This window comes from Myxine glutinosa, chromosome 8, assembly GCF_964187855.1.
Source record: "Myxine glutinosa chromosome 8, kmMyxGlut1.1, whole genome shotgun sequence".
Lineage (NCBI taxonomy): Eukaryota > Metazoa > Chordata > Myxini > Myxiniformes > Myxinidae > Myxine > Myxine glutinosa.
The window spans coordinates 139,795,646-139,816,953 of NC_136268.1; the positions used below are offsets into that span (position 1 = coordinate 139,795,646).

General features: G+C 45.8%; 1 protein-coding gene and 2 non-coding genes across 3 annotated transcripts in view; 1 reads left to right on the top strand and 2 right to left on the bottom strand.

The window, feature by feature from the left end:
- The window catches only part of LOC137432947 (inhibitor of nuclear factor kappa-B kinase subunit alpha), an 82,946-nt gene extending 67,267 nt beyond the window's left edge, over positions 1-15,679 (bottom strand). The window contains exons 1-7 of the mRNA XM_068125284.2: positions 15,203-15,679; positions 12,074-12,175; positions 10,364-10,458; positions 4,475-4,595; positions 2,120-2,189; positions 1,919-2,007; positions 247-336 (exon numbers count right to left, since the gene is read on the bottom strand). Of these exons, the coding sequence (XP_067981385.1) occupies positions 247-336; positions 1,919-2,007; positions 2,120-2,189; positions 4,475-4,595; positions 10,364-10,458; positions 12,074-12,175; positions 15,203-15,205 (570 nt within the window). The 5' untranslated portion in view covers positions 15,206-15,679. The remainder of the gene's footprint in view (positions 1-246; positions 337-1,918; positions 2,008-2,119; positions 2,190-4,474; positions 4,596-10,363; positions 10,459-12,073; positions 12,176-15,202) is intronic.
- Positions 15,680-16,042: 363 nt separating this feature from the next.
- TRNAA-UGC (transfer RNA alanine (anticodon UGC)) lies at positions 16,043-16,114 on the top strand. The gene has a single exon. It is a non-coding gene; the product is annotated as a tRNA-Ala (tRNA).
- A 4,907-nt stretch (positions 16,115-21,021) lies between these two features.
- On the bottom strand, positions 21,022-21,093 carry TRNAA-UGC (transfer RNA alanine (anticodon UGC)). Its single transcript has one exon. It is a non-coding gene; the product is annotated as a tRNA-Ala (tRNA).
- Positions 21,094-21,308: the final 215 nt, after the last annotated feature.

The following is a 21,308-nucleotide window of genomic DNA, read 5'->3' on the forward strand; positions in this document are numbered from 1 at the left end:
GTGTGTACCCTGGGGATGATCCCGGGGTGTACCCCGATTTAGAATAGGTACACCGTATCCCTGCGCATCGTAAGAGGCGACTAAGGGTTGGCGTCAGGAAGGGCATCCGGCCATAAAAACATTGCCTCAAACAGGGAACCATGCGGCCATGGGGCCCGCAAGGCTAACCCCCGCTCTAGCGGGGAAAAATGGCCTTAAAACGATCATTCATTCATTTTCATTTTTCTCTCAAAACGAAAGGCTTACCAAGTACTGTAATGTCCCCACAAAAGAAGTGCAAAGGCTCCCCTGGTCTAACTCTTTGGCATAGCCAAGGTCGATGATCTTGTATAGCACCTGGAGGAGAATTATGGCTGTTCAGCATGTGTATAATACAGAATACAAACAATACAAACGATACAGAGACTGACTGACTGTCTCACTCACACACACACACACACACACACACACACACACACACACACACACACACACACACACACACACACACACACACACACACACACACACACACACACACACACACACACACACACACACACACACACACACACACAAGATTTGTATTCCTGCAATCTCCATTTCTTTAAGAATTTCTTTGGGTGGGCCTGTTTGTCATTCCATTTCAGCAGTTCGTTATGCTGGGATCCTAGATTCAAAACACAGCTGCAACACCCACAAATGTGTTCATCGATTCCTGGTGCCTTTAAATTCATGTAAAGTACACTGGAGTCTCCTCATGTATTTTAACTCCAACACTGAAGGTGGACGGGGGTTAGGTATTCACCCCTGTCTGCTTGTTTGTGAGCAGGATATCTCAAAGGGTTATGGACGTATTCAGATGAAACTTGATGGATGGGTTGGGGAGGGGACAAGAACAAGCCAATTCAATTTTCGTTAAGATCCGGATGCAGATCCGGCATATCAGTGGGATTCAAAAGGTAAATTGTTTAGCCTGGCAGAGGCATGCGCTCTACCGAATGCCGTTCTAGTTCAACATGCGATACCTCTTAAACAAGCTCCTTCAGCAGCATAAGGACGATGTAAAAACATGAACAGATACAGAGATGTCTTGAACGGCACTCGGTAGAGCGCATACCTCCGCCAGGCTGAAGAGTTTATGTTTTGTATCCACCGATAGGTCGGATCTGGATCCAGACATGAACCAAAATTTAATTGGTTTGTTCTTGTCACCTGACCCACTCATCCACCAAGTTGTCAAAACCCGTCCACGACTTTTCGAGATATCATGCTATATATCGTTTTGGTCCCATCTCTCAATGGTGAAGATTCACTTTAAAAGATTTTTTTTTTAATCTCCTATCTTCCCCAAAATCGAAGCAATTTGTCCTCGTCACACACCCGACCTGTCCACCAAGTTTTGGCCAAATCCTTCCACAACTTTTCGAGATATCATGCTATATATCGTTTTGGTCCCATCTCTCAATGGTGAAGATTCACTTTAAAAGATTTTTTTTTTAATCTCCTATCTTCCCCAAAATCGAAGCAATTTGTCCTCGTCACACACCCGACCTGTCCACCAAGTTTTGGCCAAATCCTTCCACAACTTTTCGAGATATCATGCTATATATTTTGGCCCTATATCTCAATGGTGAAGAATCCCTTAAAAATTATAGTATCTGGATCTAGATTTTCATCAAAATCTAATCAATTCGTCCTTGTCACACGTCCAACCTGTCTACCAAATTTCATTTGAATCCGTCCACAACATTTTTGAGATATCCTGCACACAAACAAACAGCCAAAAAAAAACAAGGGTGGAAAACATAACCTCCGTCCATCACAGACGGCAGAGGTAATAATTAAAATACTTCAGCATGGTCCCCCAAAAATGAATAAAATCTCAAAATTTGAAGGACAAAAGGCAAAAGGTATTCAGGCTGTCATTCTTACTTACCCTTTCGTCTTGCGTCTGCAGCACTATATTTTCAGGCTTTAGGTCCCGGTGAATAATGCGGTTTTTATGGAGATACTGCACGGCCGAGGCTGAAAGAAAACAACAGGAATACCATAATTGGCACACAGCAACATGCACAAAAATACGTGCTATATTGCATAAAAGATGAAAAACGGTGCACGTGCGTTCGACAAAAATTACCAATGTCAGATATGGCCATCATCACATCACTCTCCTTCATCCCACAGCAGTTCTCTGGGTTACTCAGCACCTGAGAAGACAAAGCCAGAATAGCTGGTGGCTGGAATCCACAGCTAATTACAATTTCTGAGAACATGTTCACCAAGGCAGGCAAGGCTATTGCTGGATACTCATCCAAATTTATGCATCAAAATCAAGGAAAATAAAACCAAGAGTTTTCAAGATAGTTCAAAGGTTTTCTTTTTCCCCCGCCGTGGAGATTATTTTTTATTTTATTTGCTGAAACAATAAAGAAACAAATCAATCAACAATTAATCTCCAGCCAAAATTGCAGCAACGATGTCAGCAAAACATAACCTCCTGGATCCTCACAAATTAGAACGAAATGATTGTTTCAATAATTGTGGAAATATTTTTTTCCATCGTCAGCAACTGTAAGTGGTTCGGTTTCTTTAACTTGTGGGCCAGCCAGCCCATCAGCCAGGGCCTCTCTTGCTTTGACCATATAGCAAAGCTGGCACATCCTTCGTTGCTGACTGGCCATTCTCCGTTGTTCCAAGTCACTCCTTGAAACATCAGAACTAATTACAGCCTACAAGTCCTCTGGCTGTAACTCAATGGAGAGCTGCTCTCCCATAAAGGTGGGTACCCCAGCATCACATCTGTCTCTCCTGAAACAGCAATGGACGAGTCGACTAGAGAAGCTTCAATTTTGTCTGCTTCATAACTGTATGCCTGCTTACTCTTCACAACCAGCAGTCCTCATCCTCTGCTGATGTGAAAGAGGAGGTAGGGAAGTCTTTGGAGAATGGTGGGAATCCCTGAAATATGCTGGTGCATAGCATCAAGCGCAAGGAACAAGTTATCACGCACGAGCACACATTCGATGGAGTTTGCCAACTCAAAAGAGCATTCTGGGGACTCATTTTCATGAACTTGCCAAGTCGAATTTTGAAATTTGGATACTATTCCTTTTAAACTGCATAGGTTTCTTTAATACTCGTCACCAGATGGCACTTCAGCAGATTAGCTTTCCAGATTTCATCACGCACCGTAACCACATGCCACTTCCCAGGGCCATTCAGCTGATATCATTGCGCTGATAAAAAATATTTTCAACGATGTTCACAGTTTATTCAGCTATGCATCCCAGTCTTGCCTTCTTTTGGTTTTGTTCTGACATTTTCACCCAAACTCTCCTCTTCCTGTCCACGCTGGAATTCCTCAAGGTAGTGTTCTGGGTCCTGTGCTTTTTCTTGTCTTCATTAACGATCTCTCCGACTCTCTTGAAAATCCTCTCTATCTCTTTGCTGATGACTCCACTCTCTGCCGCTCCATTCCTCTTCCCTCAGATCGGCAGTCTGCTGCCTCCTCACTCTCTGAAGACCTGGACAAAATCACAGACTGGTCAAACAAGTGGAACATGTCTTTCAATCCTGACAAATCTCACACTCTTACTATGTCTCTCCGAAAAGACCGCCTGGAAAACCCTCCCATCTACTTTCTCAACAATCCTCTCAAAGAATTTCTGTCACTCAAGCTATTGGGTCTCACTATCTGCCATCATCTTTCCTGGGAAAACCACATTTCCAAGTTGGCCTCCAAAGCGAGTGGCCGACTGGGCATCCTCCATCGTGCAAAGTCCTTCCTTGGCACTACTGATCTCCTCACCACTTACAAAGCTTTCATTCACAGCTTGATTGAGTCCTGCTCTCCCTTCCTTGGCAGGTGCTCCTGCCTTACACCTAGCTCGGCTTCACGCTGTAGAGGTCAGGTGGGATAGGGGGAGATATTCAGCAGTAAATGCTTTTAAAAATTTGCAGCCCGAGAAAGAATGCTTCACTGAAGAGGCTCAATCTTTCCGAAAAGTTGGAATTATTTACGCCTGATTATAGTTGGGAAAATAAGCATGATATGTAGGTCAGCTTTGAATGGCTGCTTTGATCCTCCCCAGCTCCTCAAAGATGTGCATACATTCTTTCAATAACCTCTTCCTGATTAAACTCCACAATTCTAAGCTTATCAATGACCTCCACCCTTGTTTCTCATTTCTCCTGTTTGGGAAATTGCCTTTTGCAGGTGGTTCACTACCACCCATCCACCGAGGCTACAAGCAGGCAGTGCACCACCATCTCGGGTAACTCCCCAACCTTACCCTCATTAACCCTACCGAACCGACCCGTTTTACTAGCAGGTTCCTCAGTTTTCTCTTCCTTCTCCATATCTCCTTTTTCTTCCTTTTCATTGGTTTTATCTAACAGTGGTCCAACTGCCCCACTGCCAGTCCATTAATTTTATTACCCTCTGTCACCTCACTCTTCAATAAGCCTGGATTTTGCAGCAAAATGTATGTACCCTCCGCAAGTCTCCTCCTGAGCAGTATTCCATTGCAAGGAGTGGCAGGTCATCAGGCCCGAGGGATTTCTTCATCTCCTCTGGAACCTCTCGTGATGACACCACATTTGGATGGTTTAACCTGCATGGAAAAAATGGAGGAAGTAATACAAAAGCATTCTTCCTTTTTTTCCTACATATATATCCAATAACTAGTGATGTTGAGATTGGACCACAATGAAACGAGTCCCAGGACAAACTCATGATTTTATATACATTTCAATATACTAAATGAACATACCTCACCATGATCAGCACAATTGATGCTGTCGAGTCTGTAGTTCATAAAAATGAAAAATAGAAATGATCTTGCCGTAACAGTAAAATACCACACTGAAACTCGAGTTTCAAAGGGGGGAAAAAGGACCACATCTGTAACCACAGTGGCAGTGGCATGTTCCCACTGTCAAACTAATATATAAGTAGCAGTTTCAAACAATCTTATGCTTGTCATTTCGAAATCAATGCCTATAGTATATGGGTCGAGTGTTAGTCACAATGAGGGATCCCCAAAAAATCGAAGCATATATAGAATAAAAATTATTAGTAATGTTTAATCGAGCTCTACGGTACACCCCTTCCTAAAAAAATAGCGTTATGCAATTTTTGAACGGCCCTGTTGGTGTTAACTTATCCGTGACCGTGTGACGAATCAGCTCGTTTTGATATAACTGTGGCAGAGGGAGACAAGAATGAGAGATGTCTAGTTAATCATTTAATATCGCATTAAATGTGTTTCCAAAATGTGTTGTTTATCTTTTAAGAGTGTTTTAAATGCGTGTTTCCCAATCAGACCGTTACCAGATTTTGGCACAGTGTGTGACCACAGAGTGGTCATTCCAGTTCATTAATGAGTGGAGCAGGATGGCCTAGAGGTACGCATACTTGCCTCTAGGCTGTCTAGCCTGGGTTTGAATCCCGACCCAGCTATAAACTGTTATACCGGTGTTTCACAGGCAGGGTGATTCATCGTGTGTGTCTATCCCTCGGACGGATGTTAAACTGGAGTCCCATCTGTCAGCATTAGTTGATGGACGTTAAAGATCCCAGGATATTCTTCATGAAGAGTAGGCGAGTAATCACCGGCACATTTGGTCAAATTCCAAATTCCTGCGCTAACTACCAGGGGGCACTGCATCAGCGGCACAGCCATGCTCCCAGCAACAATGCAAACTATCAACCACGGGCTGCACACAAAATGTTAATTCATGTGAGAGGGCAATACTTTATTTCTTCAAGGAAATGTACAGTTGTTACAATATTTATAAAGAAATTTAGAGAAACATGACATTTAAAAGTGCTTTGCATGACTCAATTTTGACAATCAAAATATTTGACAAATACCGATCTCATCAGATCCGATGCACCACGTAGCAAACTGCTGAAGCAGTTTCTTGGGTAAGGGGCAGTTTGCCATCCCTCTCCCAGCAGTAGTTAGTGCAGGAATTTGTAATTTGCTAATGGTGCTTTTTGCTTTCAGAATTATTGGTATCTCATGCGATGAAGCCGATTCTGAGGGCCTTTCACTCGCTCACCGCAGGCAGGCAGGTGGTCTTTCTGTCTTCTACCAACTCCCCTCTGGCCTAGCTCCCCCAGCTCTGTCTGCCAAATATTCCTACACGTCGCACAAGATCTGCCAGCAACCCTCTTCTGGTGGAACTGCCAAAATCAAGACTCTCTGCTCACCTTCGCTCTTTCATTCCTCTTTGCTCCCGCCTCTGGAACAAACTCCATCAATCTCTTCAATCCCACACCTCCCTCCAGGTCTTTAAAACAGCTGTTCACCACCATCTCTTATCTTCCCCCATCCAAAACCTTGATCTTTTCTACCCCCGTTATTTCACCCCAGATCCACTTTTCTGAAATACCGACTTCTTTCCTGGAAGTCCTAGCAGTGTCCATTTGTTTTATACCTCTCCCACCCCCACCCCTCTTCCCCTGTCCCCTCCCCCCCAAGCCCTCTCCCTCCCACAGATCTCCCAATGTCCCTGTTCTCTCCCGTTGTTGTGCTTGTGTGCTTCCCTCTATCCCCATCTTGTCTTCCGCTCCCTTCATTATATGTTTTATGTGTCCATTTATGTGTTTTGTGAATAATGTTAGCTCTTAAACGAGCCTCGATCTTGTAAACAAAAAGAACAAAAAAAAAACAAGGTGCCAGTGATAACTCGCCTACTCTTCGTGAAGGACACCATGGGATGTTTAACATCCACCAACTGCTGCTGGCAGAAGAGATGCACCAAGTTTGTCAAGGAAGAAAAAAAAAAATCGATCACAAAAAGTTTCAAATCATACTTTTATAATTTCATAATTGTATAATAGTTAAGGGGATAAAGAGTAATCAACAACAACAACATGCATTTTAAGGCCATGTTCCCTGCTAGAGCGGGGGTTAGCCTTGCGGTCCCCATGACAATCTTCTCCATTTTGCCCTATTTTCTGCATCTCTCCTTGTTAACCCCCTTGCCCGCATTTCTTCTTCCACCATCTTTAGCCAAGTCTTTCTCGGTCTTCCCCGTCCTCTACTTCCTTCTACATTAACTTCCATCACTCTTCTCAACCAGTCACTTTCATCCTTCCTCAATACATGACCAAACCATCTCAACCTGTTCCTCTTCACAGCATCAATCACAGGCAATATTCCCATCATCTTTCGCAATTCATCATTTGTCTTCCTCTCTCTCAACGATACTCCGCACATCCATCGAACCATTCGCATTTCCACCCTTTCCAGCCTTCGTTGCTGCTCTACGTTCATTACCCATGTCTCGCTCCCATAAATCATAACACTTCTCACACATGCAGCATACACCTTTCCCTTCAGCTTCAGCGACACTCTCCTCCTCATCAGCACGCCACTCAGTTCCCGAAACTTCTTCCATGCACATCTCACTCGAGCAACCGTTGCCGAGTCTGATCCACCTTCTCCATTCAGCATGTCTCCGAGGTAGCAAAATGTTTTCACACCTTCCAGCTTCACGCCGTCTCCAAGATCCAACTCAACATTTCCTCCATCTGCAGCTCCCTCTGTGCACACCTTACATTTGAATGTAGCTGCCACACTGGTTAATGACCCTCTCAGACCACTACATTTTTGATGAACCCACTCAGCACACATTGTACATTGAATGGAGTTCACTCCGACACCCTTCCTGCACACAGCACACGGCCACTTCCCAGTTCTTTCCACCTCACCACATGCTTTACCACTTGCCATCACCTTTGTCTTTCCGATATTCACCTTCAGACCTTTTGTCTCCATACATTCCTTCCACTTGTTCATCTTTTCCTTCAGTCCATCCATACTTTCCGCAATCAACACCAGATCATCTGCATACAACAACTCCCACGGTAAACCCTCCTTTACGGTCTGAGCCAGCACCTCCATCACAGCTACAAATAGTAGTGGGCCTACAAATAGTACCGACCCCTGATGCACTCCCACCTTCACCTCAAACTCACCACTGTTCCCGTCCTTCGTCCTTACAGCTGTGCGTGCTCTTTTGTACATTGCCATCACTACTCTGATCAACCATTCCTCCACTCCTAACTTCCTCAATGCCCATGTCAATACTTTGCGTGGAACCCTATCGAATGCTTTCTCCAGATCAACAAACCCAAAAAACAACTTCTTCCTCTTTTGCCATCACTACTCTGATCAACCATTCCTCCACTCCTAACTTCCTCAATGCCCATGTCAATACTTTGCGTGGAACCCTATCGAATGCTTTCTCCAGATCAACAAACCCAAAAAACAACTTCTTCCTCTTATCCATGTACTTCTCCTGCAACTGCCTCACAATGAAAAGCGCATCTGTCGTTCCTCTTCCTGGCATAAATCCAAACTGCATTTCGTCGATCTTCACTTTCTTCCTTATCCTCCTCTCCAACACCCTTTCCAATACCTTCATTCCATGCTCCAATAACTTTATCGCTCGGTACGAGCCACACTCCAGAGGGTCACCTTTCCCCTTGTATAGAGGGACGAGGGTACTCAGTTCCCAATCCACTGGAATGCGGCCTTCTTTCACCACCAGATTACAGATCTCTGTCATTCTCTTCACACCCCAACTTCCTGCTGCCTTCAACATATCTCCCACAACTCCCGTCGGCCCTCCCGCTTTTCCACTCTTCATTGCTTTTATCGCTTCCTCAACGTCCTTCTCAGTTATCTTCTCTGCCGGTCCTAAAACTGGGTTACTCTCTATGTTGCCATCCCATTCATTCTCTGTATTCAACAGCATTTCCATATATCTTTTCCATCTTCCTTTAATTCCATCTGGGTCGACAACGATTTGTCCCACTTCATCCTTCAAGCAACTCACCCCCATCACATCACACCTCTCTTTCGCTATGTGCTTTGCAATCCTGAATACAGCTTTCTGACCCTCTTCTGAATCCAAGCGTTCTCCGAACATTTTCCTACATGCCTCCTGCGCCTTTGCTACCTCTTTCTTTGCAGCCTTCCTGGCTGCCTTATAACTTTCATGCTCTGCTGTTTCTGCTCCCGTACCCTTCGCCTTCTGCCACTCTTTGAACTTCTTCCTCTTCTCGTCAATCGTCTTTCCAACCTCAACATCCCACCACCATGTTTCCGAGTGCCTCGGTGGTCCTTTTGTCCATCCACATACCTCACCAACGGCTCCCAACAGACTAGCTTTCATTGACATCCAACCACTTTCAAGCTCAACCACATCATCCTCTACCCTACTCAGCCTCTCTTTTAATGCCTCCCTTACTGTCACCTCTTTCAACCTCCACACCTTCATTCTCGGTTGGTACTTCACCCGCCGAGCTCTTCTCGCACCTTTCACCCTTATGTCGCAGACAACCAAGTGGTGCTGTGAAACAGCCTCCTCCCCCGGGATCACCTTTGTGTCCCGGAGGTGCCCCCTATCTCGCCGACGCACCATCAGGTAGTCAACGGTTGTCGTCGACCCACCTGACGTGTATGTAACAAGCTTATTGTCCTCTTTCTGGAACTGAGTATTACAAATCAACAAATCAGCTCCATCAGCAAACTCCAAAATCCTTTCACCTTCTCCATTTCTCACACCATATCCGTAACCCCCATGAACTCCCTCAAAACCATCCATACTCCTTCCCACATGTCCATTCAGGTCTCCTCCCACCACAACAACTTCCTCATCTTTCACGTTTTCCATCAGCTTCTCTATCGCACACCAGAACTTGTCCTTCTCTTCATCGCTTCGACCAACCTGCGGAGCATATCCCGAGATGACGTTCACCAAGAGCTTTCCAATCATCATTTTCACCATCATCAACCTATCACTCACTCTAGTCACACTCACCACACTGTCTACAAACTCCTCAGAAAACAGGACACCAACACCATTCACGCCCTCCGGGCACCCTTGCCACACAAACTTGTATTTCTGTCCCTGCCTACCCTTCACCATTGTCACACCACTTCCCTTCCATCTCGTCTCTTGCACACAACATATGTCCACTCTTCTTCTGACCAATACTTCCACCACTTCACCTAATCTCCCTGTCATTGTCCCCACATTCCATGTCCCAAACCTCAGAAACCGATCTAGGGATAAAGAGTAATCAATGTATAATTTTCATGATGCAATGGCTAAACGGTCTAAGAGTTGTCTGTTTGGTTAAGGAGTTAAAAACGTCATCTTCCTCCATTAGCTGATGAGGGTTTGATGCCCATGGTTGCTCACACACAAACCCACACTCAGGAAGCGTGGAAACATCCCCCAAACCCCTTTGTAAATGCCTCAATGCTGCAGTTCACAAAAATTGGTTGGTTTATGGTATAACAAACAGTATGGTGGGTCTGCAATAGAGTGTACACAAATAAGATGCTGTGACACAAACCTCTCCATGATCTGAATCTCTTGGCACCATCTCATGCGGTTCTTTGGACTCAGTTCCTGTCGGCAAGTTTTCACTGCTTTTTGTTCCAAAGTCTCCTACACAGTTGCAGGAAAAATAGCAAATAAATATTTATAAAGGAATTTCCGAACCTTAGTTTCATGCTGTTGAATTGATCCAACAGCTTGAAGAGTTTTAATAGCATACCAGTGGTGGAAATAACAAATATGAAGAGGTAATTTGCACAAGATAATAGTGAGAGCTCAGTGATGAGTTGGGCAACATCACAACTGTTAAGAACCAGGGCCCAGATGCACGGACCATGACAACGCTTTATCTGCGAAAAAGGCCTACGTCAGAACTAGCTAAAGCAGAACCCAAATGCAATTTTGTTCCTGAAAAATATTGAAAATCATTAATCATAGTCTAATTTGAAAGGGGATCTTTTTTGAAATATTTTTTTGCCAATCAGAAAGTGTCGGGAAAAAGCCCTAGAGTGTCCATTTTTGATTTGCCAGTGACGGCACAATTTGAACTCACCTTGACCCAAATGGCGGATAGAGAACTGTGCATGTTAAGCTGTGATCCTGATACTGATTCCATCGTCATTAGCAACTTTAAAGGTTATCGGTATGTTGAAACTGATAAGTGGGAATGGGATTGTGAAGAAATTATTGGCGACAAAATTAATGATGGAAACATTTTCAGGGGAATTGTGCCATTGTGGATGCATATCGTTTTGAGCCTTGTTGCATTCGAGCGATTCAGACTAACATGGTGGTGTTAGTGAAGAGGAAGGTGGCGGTGTTATGTTCGTAGTGCAGATGAAAACGCCGGTCCATGTTCACTACAGATTGGTAGGTTTTGTTTTTCCCTTGAATTGACAGTTTATCAGGGGTTTTGTATTAATTGATAAATCAGTTATATTACTGCAGACGAAATACGGCTCGGATGCAATGCTGAACAAACTCAGCATGCACATGGCACGACGCAGCACGTACACCACCCAGGCACACTCGGACTTTCCCGGGACACCATTTGTGTCTGTGGTCGTGCCGTGTTGATGTTCCGCGCCCCAGTGGAGGCGGGAGGGATGGTGCTATATGGCCTATGGGGGAGGTGTGGGGTGGTTGTAGGTATTGTTAACTATATAGGGTGATGGTAGATGGGGGATTTCGGAGGGGGGGGGAGTGGTGCTGGAAGGTGTTACAGTTTCGAGCAACGGTCGTTTCTTCCACATAATCGTGAGGGTGGCATCCTCTCTCAATCGTGGCGGATAACCACAAGATATAGCCATCTCTTACGCTTAATAACATTGCTCTGTAAAATGTTCCGAGCACAAAAGCAAATATTTTGTAGGCCCAATCCACACTCGGGTATTTCAGACAAACCTCGTCTAATTTCTGGCAACTCTTGGATTGTTCGGTCATTGGTGGAGCATGAAACCATCTCGGTGAGTATTACTACAACCACCAAGGACGCATTGACCTGGCATAATTGTGGATCTGCTTATTCATGAGGTCTACTCGACTTGTATTTACATTTTAGAGGTCCCTCAAGGTGCTTCACTCAAAATGAAAACAAATGTGGTGAGAAATTGATGTTTTAAAATGAAATCAGGCAAAAGTAATCACGTGACCCTTAGGCTTAGGGGCTTGGTCTCAGTCCATGCACATGGCCCCTGATCATGCATATTGGCCATGTGTACCTCACCTTGTGCTGCCACATGCACACATAACCAAAGCCTCCTGAGCCAAGCCTCTCCTTGAGCTCCCACATGCCATGGACGTCTCTGGTTGTCACCAGGCTCATCGCCTGCAGAGGTTTCAGGCAATCATTATGGCACATTTCCAACACAAAATGTACAAAGAACAACCATAACACAACGCACCAAGAGGACATTGTGGAAAAAGAAAAAAACATTTTTGAGAAATATGAATCCTTCAAAGGTGGCATCAACAAATAGGTCGGTTCAGTGATGGGTAAAAATAACACGTGAGACTTTAAGGTGGGTTAAAGAGAACGTTTTTTTTACTTGTACACAGCGGGGAAGGAGGAAGGGGTGTTCGATTAAAAGGTTTATTGTAGAGCACTCGCCAAGTGGCTCAAGCACTCCATTTGAACTCATTGCTTAATTAACGGCTGGCTTGGCAAGTGATAGATAGCTGCTTAGTAACTGAAAACACCCTCGCTCCTATGAGAGCGGCAGGAAGGGTCATGTTATTGTCCTCTCTGTGGTATGTAGATTAGAGTAGATCTAGGCTCGTGCCCATTAGTCTTTGTGGGATGTGATAAACATATAATGCCTCAAGAATGTCGGGTTTGCTCCGTTTCAGTTTAGTGTTAAACAGCAGTAGCGACTGTTTAAAAAGGAAATCATGCGTGTCTATAGTTTATAATATCTTTACTACAGGTAGGGGTGCCCCAGGTAGGCGTTAACAAGGCGTTTGTCCATGGAGGAAAAACGCCTTGGGAAGGGGGGATATTATTTGTGTTAATATTCTTTTCTAATAACATTAATATTATGCTATTATCACAAGTGTTGTTATTATTACCTTTGCTCCATCACCAAAGATGGACAGAGGTTATGTTTTCACCTCTATCTGTCTGTGAACAGGAAATCTCAAAAAGTTTTGAACAGATTCGGACGAAACATGGTGGACAGGTTGAGTGTATGATAGGGAAGAATTGATTCGACTTTGGTGAAGATCCAAATCCGTATCCGGATACGAGAATTTTTTTGAATTTTCAAGTGATTCTTCACCATAAATTGAGAGATGGGGCAAAAAACTATATTTAGTACGATATCTCAAAAAGTTGTGGACGAGTTATGACATAACTTGGTGGACGAGTTGGTTAGGTGACAAGAACAAACTGATTAGATTTTGGTTCAGGTCCAGATCCAGATCCATCCCATCAGTGGGACACAAAGCGGAGACCAATCAGCTTGTCTGGTTTCCGTGCCCCAGTGGAGGGGGGAAGGATGGTGCTAGGTGGAGGGATGCACTCTATAGAGTGCCATTCTCGCTACTTTTGCTATTAGAAGTGGCCTTGGAAAAATGCCACGATTAGCTATCTTAACACGGTTGTACACCTTGCCATGCACTTCACCCAAGGTGGAAAACCCCCCTTGGGAAGTGGAGTGGGGTGGGGTGGGGTGGGAGTGGGGGGAATCAAATGAATTCGCTACAACCTCTAATGTGTGACCCTTAGGCTTGGTGGTTCTCCTGTAGGATAAATAACAACCTAATGTATCGCGGTCAGACAGACACAGACATCAAATTGCGTATTTTAATATGATGACTATTACATCCGCTCACTACGGGAGAAGCAGGGGAAGTTATGTTGGTATCTTTATTGTTGCCAATTATTTTTACCATAACGTATGTTAGATCAAGTCATCGAAAAGATCAGACCGTGTCTCACCATTCTAAATTCCATCATCATACTAAAATACACAATTTGGTGTCTGTCTGTCTGCCTGATGATTTTTTGACTGCGATACATTCTGTCGTTACTTATCCAATCTCAACCAAACTTGACAGGATGACGAAGGGTTACACAATGAAGGTTGTAGCGCATTCATTTGGCCCCCTCTCAAAGGGGTTTTTTCCCCCCCGAGCGGGTTTTCCCCTCCATTGCCGTCAATGGGGTTGCATGTTGAGATGTATATCCGTGTGAAGTGAGCTTTATCGTGGCGTTTTTCCAAGGCCGCTTATAATAACAAAACTATCTATAATAGCACAATATTAATACTAATAATGTCCCACCTCCCCAAGGGGTTTTTCCTCCTTGAACAAACGTCGAGTCAATGTTTATAAATAGCTTATCATGGCGTTTTCGTGGGAGCAATGGCCTCTACCGGAAGTAAAAATATTATAAACCACAAACACGTATGATTAGCTTTTTAAACAGTCGCTAAGGCTGTTGATAACACTAAATAAATTAATTTGGAGGAATCCTGACATCCATGCGGGAAGTTTTACTTACAGAACTGAGCAAAGACCTACTGTAATCTATATACCGCACAAGGGTTGGGTTAATAACATGACCCTTCCTGCCTCTTGGCTTTTGAAACTCGCTCCTGCCGTTTAACATGAAACTGAAAGGGAGGAAGCCCGTGTGTGCTCATTTACCAAGCAGCTAGCTAGCGCTTGCCAAGCCAGCCATTCTTTAACGGTTTTGAATGGAGTGCTTGCTCGAATGCTTAAACCACTTGGCGATCTCTCCACAAGAAACTTGGTAAATGAACACACACCCAATGTTCTTGAGACCCGACCATAGATCGACTGTAATCTATATACCCCAAAGAGGAGTGACCCTTCCTGCCGCTCCCGTAGTGTGCAGGTGGACTTGTAATCTTGTATAATACAATTTGCATCCGTGAGGGTGTCAGAGTGGGGGGGAAAGGAGGAGGCAATATTGCAAGTCACAAAACCCCTTTTGGGGAGTGGAGATATTACAAGCATCAATATTGATTTGTCATAACATTCATATCAATATTATGTGATTATCATGAGCGTTGTTGTTACTTTTGTATCGAGAAGCGGCTTTGGAAAAACGCCACGATAAAGCTAGCTTAACATGGATATACACCTCAAAACGCAACACCCTTGGCGGGGAATACTCCTTTAAGGTGGAGGAGTTAAATCGCTACAGTACAACCTTCATTCATCATGTGACCTTTAGTCTCCCTGTCAAGTTTGGTTGAGATTGGAAAAGTAACGACCGAATGTATCGCAGTCAAAAATCGTCAGACACCAAATTGCAAATTTTAGTATGATAATGATAACGTGGAGTGAAGTAAAGAAGTAAATCCGGATTACAAATCTCTCAACTCACCATATTCGGAGAGGAGAGGGCGACGAGCAATAGATTGCGGAGATGAGAGTAAAATCACCACAGAATGCCCGACGTCGGGCTTAAAACACGTCAGCTCTGTTCACTCCTCACAACAAAATCTGTCCGAACGGTTTGATGAAAAACGAACAGATTCTGACTGAATATCGGTGTGAAAAAGAGACTACATGAGAGAAGTATGAAATAAAAATAAAAATAAACACGGAGATCGAAGTGACGGGATCGATCAATCAATCGTGACACGAACACCGACTAACTGGGCTTTCCATCGGGGACGCAAATAAATCTTTCCAATCGTTTCCCATCCAGGAATTTGCGTTCCTCATTCGAATGGTGGGAAGAACTCGAAAGAGTTAGTTTCACATATCTGAGGAAACGCTGCCTTCGCTTAAAAAAAAAAACCCCCCCACAAGTCCAAACGAATCTTCTTTACTTCCTTCCTCACTTCCGACTTCGGACGTTAAAAACCGCTTCGATTAATACACTGATCCATTCGCTTTGATGTCTCATATTGCTGGCTATTAAATGATTGTAATATATTTCATAATTATAATTGTACTGTACACCAGCGCAACAGAGCGCAACAGGAACCGATTTGCTGCTGTTACACCGCCTAGTTGACGTCATTGTGGTGTGGAACCCACGAGCCGTGACGTCATGCGGACTCTTCCTCTCTAATGCCCACAATCCTGCAATCTCCGACAAAATATGTCAAATGGAGACGAAATATCACAGGATTTCATTGAGATCTTTATTTATTTCTTAAATATTGATGTAGATTTTGTGATTGTTTATTTTTTAAAGCAATTGTTGAATAGGGAAGGGGATATAGCTCAGTGGTAGAGCGCATGCCTTGCAAGTATGAGGCCCCGGGTTCAAGCCCCGGTATCTCCATATTGTTGCTTTTTTCGACGGAGACACCTGAATATTCCCTGCATTGCCCTCCTGTTCAAAAACCTGGAGTTGCGACTTCGTAGTTTCAAATGGTAAACCCCTGAAATTTAAAACACCTTCATAGTGCAATGGTTCCACCCTGTGGATCAGATCTCGCACTCCCAGGTAAAAAATTCCACAGAAAGCAACAGGGACCTTTAATTTCAACTGGTCCTGCAAAAACAATGAGAGTTAACGTCTGAAAACCCAAAGACCAACCACAATACTTCAATTATATTTTGTTAAAAACAAACGCAAACGACAGTTCCAGGAGAAAAAATGGCTCAAATGGCAAACAAACTACTGGTGCAGTTAGTTCACCAGAGAACCTGGGTTCATATTCCTCAGTCTGGGCATGAAATTTTCCCCACAAATGTCAATTGATTATTTCAATCCTGTTCATTTATATATTGTTATTGTATTGGTCTCCGACAGGTACCATTGACCTACTTTCTCAATAATCCTCTCCAAGAAGTTCTGTCACTCAAGCTTTTGGGTCTCACAATCTGCCCTGATCTTTCCTGGGAAAACCACATTTCCAAGCTGGCCTCCAAAGCCAGTCACCAACTGGGCATCCTCCGTCGTGCGAAGTCCTTCCTTGGCACACCTGAGCTCCTCACCACATACAAGGCTTTCATCCGCAGCTCAATGGAATACTGCTCTCCCCTCTGGGGCCGGTGCTCCTGCCTCACACCAAGCTCGGATTCACCCTGTAAAGGTCAGGTGGGGTCGGGGGAGATATTCAGCAGGTAAATGCTTCACAAAATTTGCAGCCCGAGAAGGAATGCTTCACTGAAGAGGCTCAATCTTTCCGAAAAGTTGGAATTATTGATCTTTATTGATCGAGGAATTATTCATTGATCAATCTTTCCTTGATCTTTTCTACCCCCGTTAATTCACCCCAGATCCACCTCCTTCAAATTCCGTTTTCTTGAAGGTCCTTGTGGTGTCCATCTTGTTCATTCCGTGTACCCGGCCCCAGCCATCTCCCTTTCACAGATCTGCTGTTGTTGTGTTTGCCTCGATCTCCCCCTCTCGTCTCCCGCTCCCTTTATTATATACTAGCAGAAGTACCCGGCATTGCCGGGCGGGGGAGGGGAGGGGAGGGGAACGGGGGGGAGGGTAGAAGACGGGGGGAGGGGAGAAGAGGGGGAGGGGGAGGGGAGAGGAGGGGGGGATGAGGAGGGGGAGAGGGGAGAAGAGGGGGGAGAGAGAGGGGAAAAGAGAGGGGAGAAGAGGGGGGGTGGGGAGGGGGAGGGATGGGAAGGGGTAGGAGGGGGGAGGGGGAGGGGTGGGGGGAGGGGGAGGGGGTGGGAGGGGGAGGAGGGTGGGAGGGGGGAGGGGAGCGGGGGGGGGAGGCGGGTGGGAGGGGGGAGGGGAGCGGGGGGGGAGCAGAGAAGAGGAGGGGGGAGGGGAGGGGAGGGGTAGGGGAGGAGGGGGGAGGGGGAGGTGGGGTGGGGGGAGGAGGGGGGAGGGGGAGGTGGGGTGGGGGGAGGGGGAGGGGGAGGGGGAGGGGGTGGGGAAGGGGTAGGGCAGAAAGGAAGGGGTAGGGGGAAAGGGAGGAGCATGGGGGAAAGGGAGGGGGAGGGGAGGGGGATGGGGAAGGGGTGGGGCAGAAAGGAAGGGGTAGGGGGGAAAGGGAGGAGTATGGGGGAAATGGAGGGGGGAGGGGTGGGGAAGGGGTAGGGCAGAAAGGAAGGGGTAGGGGGGAAAGGGAGGAGCATGGGGGAAAGGGAGGGGGAGGGGAGGGGAGGGGATGGGGAAGGGGTAGGGCAGAAAGGAAAGGGTAGGGGGGAAAGGGAGGGGCATGGGGGAAAGGGAGGGGGAGGGGAAGGGGAGAGGGTAGGGTGGAGGGGGGAAAGGGAGGGGAGCGGGAGGGAGGGGGAGGAGGGAAGGGGAGGGGAGGGATATATATGGTTACTGGCAATTGATCACATCCACAAATGATGTAATCCACACAATTTATGTACTTTACATAACGTTAATAGGAATACATGGCCGTGTAGATGGGAAATACAGTTTGTTTGAAATAAATCACAAATATCAGATGAAAGTGAAGAAAAACCTATATGGTGTGAATGGCAATGTTCCTCGCTGAAATGTGAAAAAACTGAATTACGTGCGAATGCAAAACTGTGAGATTATGGCGGCAAAGTTGGAACATCATGTGATCGCTCTGAGCGAATCAGCGTGCTGCTCTGCGACCAGCTGAGATTCCGTGTATAATGTTCCTCGCTGAAATGCGCTGAGGTAAATATTGTTGTGGATATGAGAATGTTGTTTTTTTATTGTTGTGTAGTGAATAGTTGTAAAAAGTCACCCTCCTTCCTGCATTTGTTGTTGTATAAAGGTCAAAGGGCGTTCCCGTAGTTAATTCCATAAAACATACACGAAGGACACCATATATCCCTCTTCAGTAGTTATATCCTTATTATGTGTATTAGTGTAAGGCTGTGTTGTAGCGGTTCCCGCTGAATGTACACAATCGCCTTGCACCTGCCAGGACGCGGCCAGGGCGCGATCGCCATGCCGGGCTCGTCCGGACGGGCCCAGACGCGCCTCTCCTGGGCATGCCCGGACTCGCTGTTCCCGGGCATGCCCGAACCTCCCGGGCACGCCCGGTCTCGTCTTTCCCGGGCATGCCCGCTCTCGCCTTTCCAGGGCTCGCCCAGAGCACCCGGGCACGCCCAGCCTCGACTTGCCAGCCGCGTCCAGGACGCCCGGGCATGTCCAGACTCGCCTTTCCAGGGCTCGCCCAGAGCGTCCGGGCATGCCCGCTCTCGCCTTTCCAGGGCTCGCTCAGAGCGCTCGGGCACGCCCAGCCTCGACTTGCCAGGCCGCGTCCAGGACGCCCGGGCATGTCCAGACTCGCCTTTCCAGGACTCGCCCTTGACACCCGGGCATGCCCGGTCTCGGTTTTCCCGGGCAAACGCCCCGGCATAAATGTGTATATATATTGCTGCCCGATAAACGGGCTTTTCAGAATACCTGAGCTGTTTTGTTTCAATAAAGCAACTCGGACGAATTCCGTCTTTGGTCGCGTCAATTCTTTCGACTCGTGTTGGAGCACAGCTCCTTCAGTGTCTTCCATTAATTGACACTCCATTGCACTGCATTAAATAAAGTAGATCCCTCCGACATGGCATCTTCAAAGTGCCAGGTTTGCCAGGTTTGCTGCAATTGCCAACTGCATTTGGGCGGTTTTCTTCGTTCGCCATTGCTGCCCTTTGGTTGGGGCTAGCTCGAATCACCCCAAAACCACCATTGGCCACGAGGTAAGGTCGGGGAAGAAAGGCGTGTCTCCACCTCGTCATAGAGGGGAGGAGTGAACCAGCCCTTGCCGACCAACCAGAATGAGAGGTTGCTTTAGAGGGCGGAGAAAGAACGTTTGGGGGAGTTCGCATTAGGGTCAAGGGTGAGGCTTATATAACCGGCGGGAGACGCCCCCAGGAGAGTAGAGGAGGGAGGAGATCAGAAGACAGACAAGCCTGAAGAGAGTCCTGGAGTTTGTGAGAGAGGGAGAGAGAACCCGTCACGCCAGACCCCCCACCAGCAGCGTTGGCTCCACCAAGCAGCTCCGACCCATTACCCCGTGCACACGACAGGATCGGTGGCATCGGCGGCCGTCGAGGTCCAGCCCGATGTCCCGTGCGGGATCAAGCTCCAGCCAGCTCCGTGCCTTCCTCCTCCTCCAGCCACCCACCTCCTTCCAGCCAATCCACTCTGCAATTCCCCGTGTGAGTCCATCTTTGTTTGTTCTGTCCAGGGTATGTTAAGCCTGTTTAGATAAGCTAGTATTTTCACTGTGTCTTTCTGGGCCGTCCCTCTTTCTGCTTTATTTTTTAATCTTTCCTTCTTCCTTGGTTTCTTCAATCCCTGTAAATAGTAATAAATAATAATCGTATTTCAAACCTTTTTGTCCTTCTTCTTCTTCACATCCGTGTCGCCTTTGTCTTTTCCCTATTGAATATCTGTGCGCGATTTTGGCCAACGTTCAGGAATCGGGTTAGTCGGGGTAACTGTTAGGGCCGCGGCGCATCCGCTCGCAAATTAACATCTTATCCGCGGTCCGTAACATGAATAAAAAATTCGATATATTTTCACTTTTACGTTTTGGCTAACTCGCTCGCGAACCTGACGAAGATCCTGAGCAAGGATCGCTACGTTATGCTAACGCTACGTTAGCTACGCTACGTTACGCTACGTTCGCTACATTATGGCTAAAAATATGGATCTAAAGATGAAAGAAAAAAAAACCTATGTGGTGTGAATGGCAATGTTCCTCGCTGAAATGTGAAAAAACGGAATTACGTGCGAACGCATAACTGTAAGATTATGGCGCAAAGTTGGAACATCACGTGATCGCTCTGAGCGAATCAGCGTGCTGCTCTGCCATTCCGGTCATAATATTCCTCGCTGAAATGCGCTGAGTAAAAATATGGTTAAAAAATATTATGAAATAATTTTTTAGGTCGACCATGTTCGTACCAGCTCAATGGCCATGTTTGTGCCAAATATCAAGTTCGTGAGCCTCTCCGTTTAGGAGTCTATTGGTAACATTACACACACACACACACACACACACACACACACACACACACACACACACACACACACTGTGTTTTATATATATAGATTCAACGTGTTAGCTCTTACACGACGCTCGATTTAGTGCACTGTGAAAAAAAATATATATATATATATATATATATATATATATATATATATATATCAATTTTTTTATTTAAAAAAAGTATTTTAAAATGTAGGTACACCATTTGACACAAAGAAAACGCAGGTTTCAGGTGTCTGTGCAGGAGAGCAATGTGGAGAATATTCAGGCGTCTCCGTCCAAAAATATAAAAACATGGAGATACCGGGGATTCAACCCGAGGCCTCATACATGCAAAGCATGCGCTCTACCACTGAGCTATATCCCCTTGCTACTTGGAGGCTTTAATAAACCTACATCAATCTATATTTACCTGTACAAAAAACAAAGTATGCACAAAAAACCTCTCCATTTCTGGCTATTCTCAGAGAGCTACCTCAATGTCAGAAAGTCTGGCATTTCACTCAAGCAGATCGGGAGGTAATGCAAGACTGGTCCACCATAGGCCTATCTAATGCCTCTGAATACTGCACACTCACAGAC